The 1378-nt window shown below is 46.4% G+C and overlaps 1 protein-coding gene across 1 annotated transcript; it reads left to right on the forward strand.

Moving 5' to 3' along the window:
* Positions 1 to 1028, forward strand: LOC100277209 (uncharacterized). Its single transcript, NM_001150844.2, is given in 1 exon segment — positions 1 to 1028. A coding segment is annotated over 1 exon segment (336 nt). The 5' UTR covers positions 1 to 316; the 3' UTR covers positions 653 to 1028.
* Positions 1029 to 1378: the final 350 nt, after the last annotated feature.

Consider the following 1378-nt stretch of genomic DNA (forward strand, 5'->3'; position numbering starts at 1 on the left):
CGCGATTTCTTCCACGTTTTGTTCTTTCGCGGCAATATAATGCGTTTAATTTGTTCCTTTTCAACACCCACGCGTGTAGAGACATCGATGGATGGGCTCGCATTGGCCAGTGATAAGCTACCCTCGTGCTTTGAAAAGCTTGAGCACGTGGTTTGATTATGATAATCTAGCCTCCTTCTATTGTGTTGTTAAAAGGCAGAGGCACATCTTCAGTCCACTGCAAGTGCATTAGTGCCCACTGCAGTAGCTACTACTACTAGCTAGCACAGTTCATCGACCTCGCTCGTGGCCGGCAAGCAATCGCTCAAGCTAAGCCATGGCGCCTCGCAGCCGCCTCCTCGACCTGGAGAGGCACGACGTGCTCTTCTTCTACGGCGATGGTGCCTACCACCAGAGCGAGAGCGTCGTCGTCCTTGTCGTCGTCGTCGCCGCCCTGCTCCTCCTCCTCGTCGCGCCGTTCCCGCACGCCGCTGCCGTCTGCGGGGCGCTCTACGTCGCCTACTGCCTCCTCCTCGACCGCGCAGCGAAGGCGAGCAGCTCCAGCTCGTCGTGTCCTTCCACTGACACTGCCGCGCCGCCGGCGGCAGACGCCTCTCGCCCCACTACTCGGGGCACGGTGGCAGGCTATATGATCGTGCAGAAGCAGAATTGAAGTCGCAATGGTCAGCATGCTTATATTACCAGTTACCATGCTTAATTGCATAGTTGCACTGTAGTGATCACCGCAGGAAGATGGCTCTGTGTGGAATAGAGTAGTAGCTTAAGCACATTTCGTATTACAGGAAAAGAGTTGTGGTCAGAGGTCTTCCCACGTATATAGCTGTCTCTTGAGACTCTGCATGGACTCTGCAATCTGGATATGCATGCACTATATTCACTTCGAAATAGGGCCACAGTTGACAAATCAGCCTGGAAACATATGTAATCTGGATTCTTTTCCAAAAAAAAATGTAATACGGCTACTCTTCTCAGGAATATATATGAATGGACTGCACGGTTTTCTTTCAGTCTGTTGCCTGTTCTTCAGCTAATTACAGATTCATCACCGAATAAAGAAAGGACCATTGGTTCTCAATACCTCGCCGTGAAAAATAAAAACGCTTCACACATACGTTTGATTCGAGGACCAGAGTGGATGTGATATAATCATCTATTAATTTAGGGATGTTGATGTACATGTTGTCTGTTTGATTGGATGGATGGGGCGCAAAACATTTTTATGTTTGGTTGAATGGATGAGATACGAATACTTCACTAATTGTATTATATTATTTAAATTAATAACTAATTATACATTAACACTAATTTTGCCATATGATAATCAGTAATTATAAATGAAATAGTTAATTAGCATTGGAGTTATCATAATTAGCATATA

The sequence above is a fragment of the Zea mays genome, chromosome 5 (genome assembly GCF_902167145.1).
Source record: "Zea mays cultivar B73 chromosome 5, Zm-B73-REFERENCE-NAM-5.0, whole genome shotgun sequence".
Lineage (NCBI taxonomy): Eukaryota > Viridiplantae > Streptophyta > Magnoliopsida > Poales > Poaceae > Zea > Zea mays.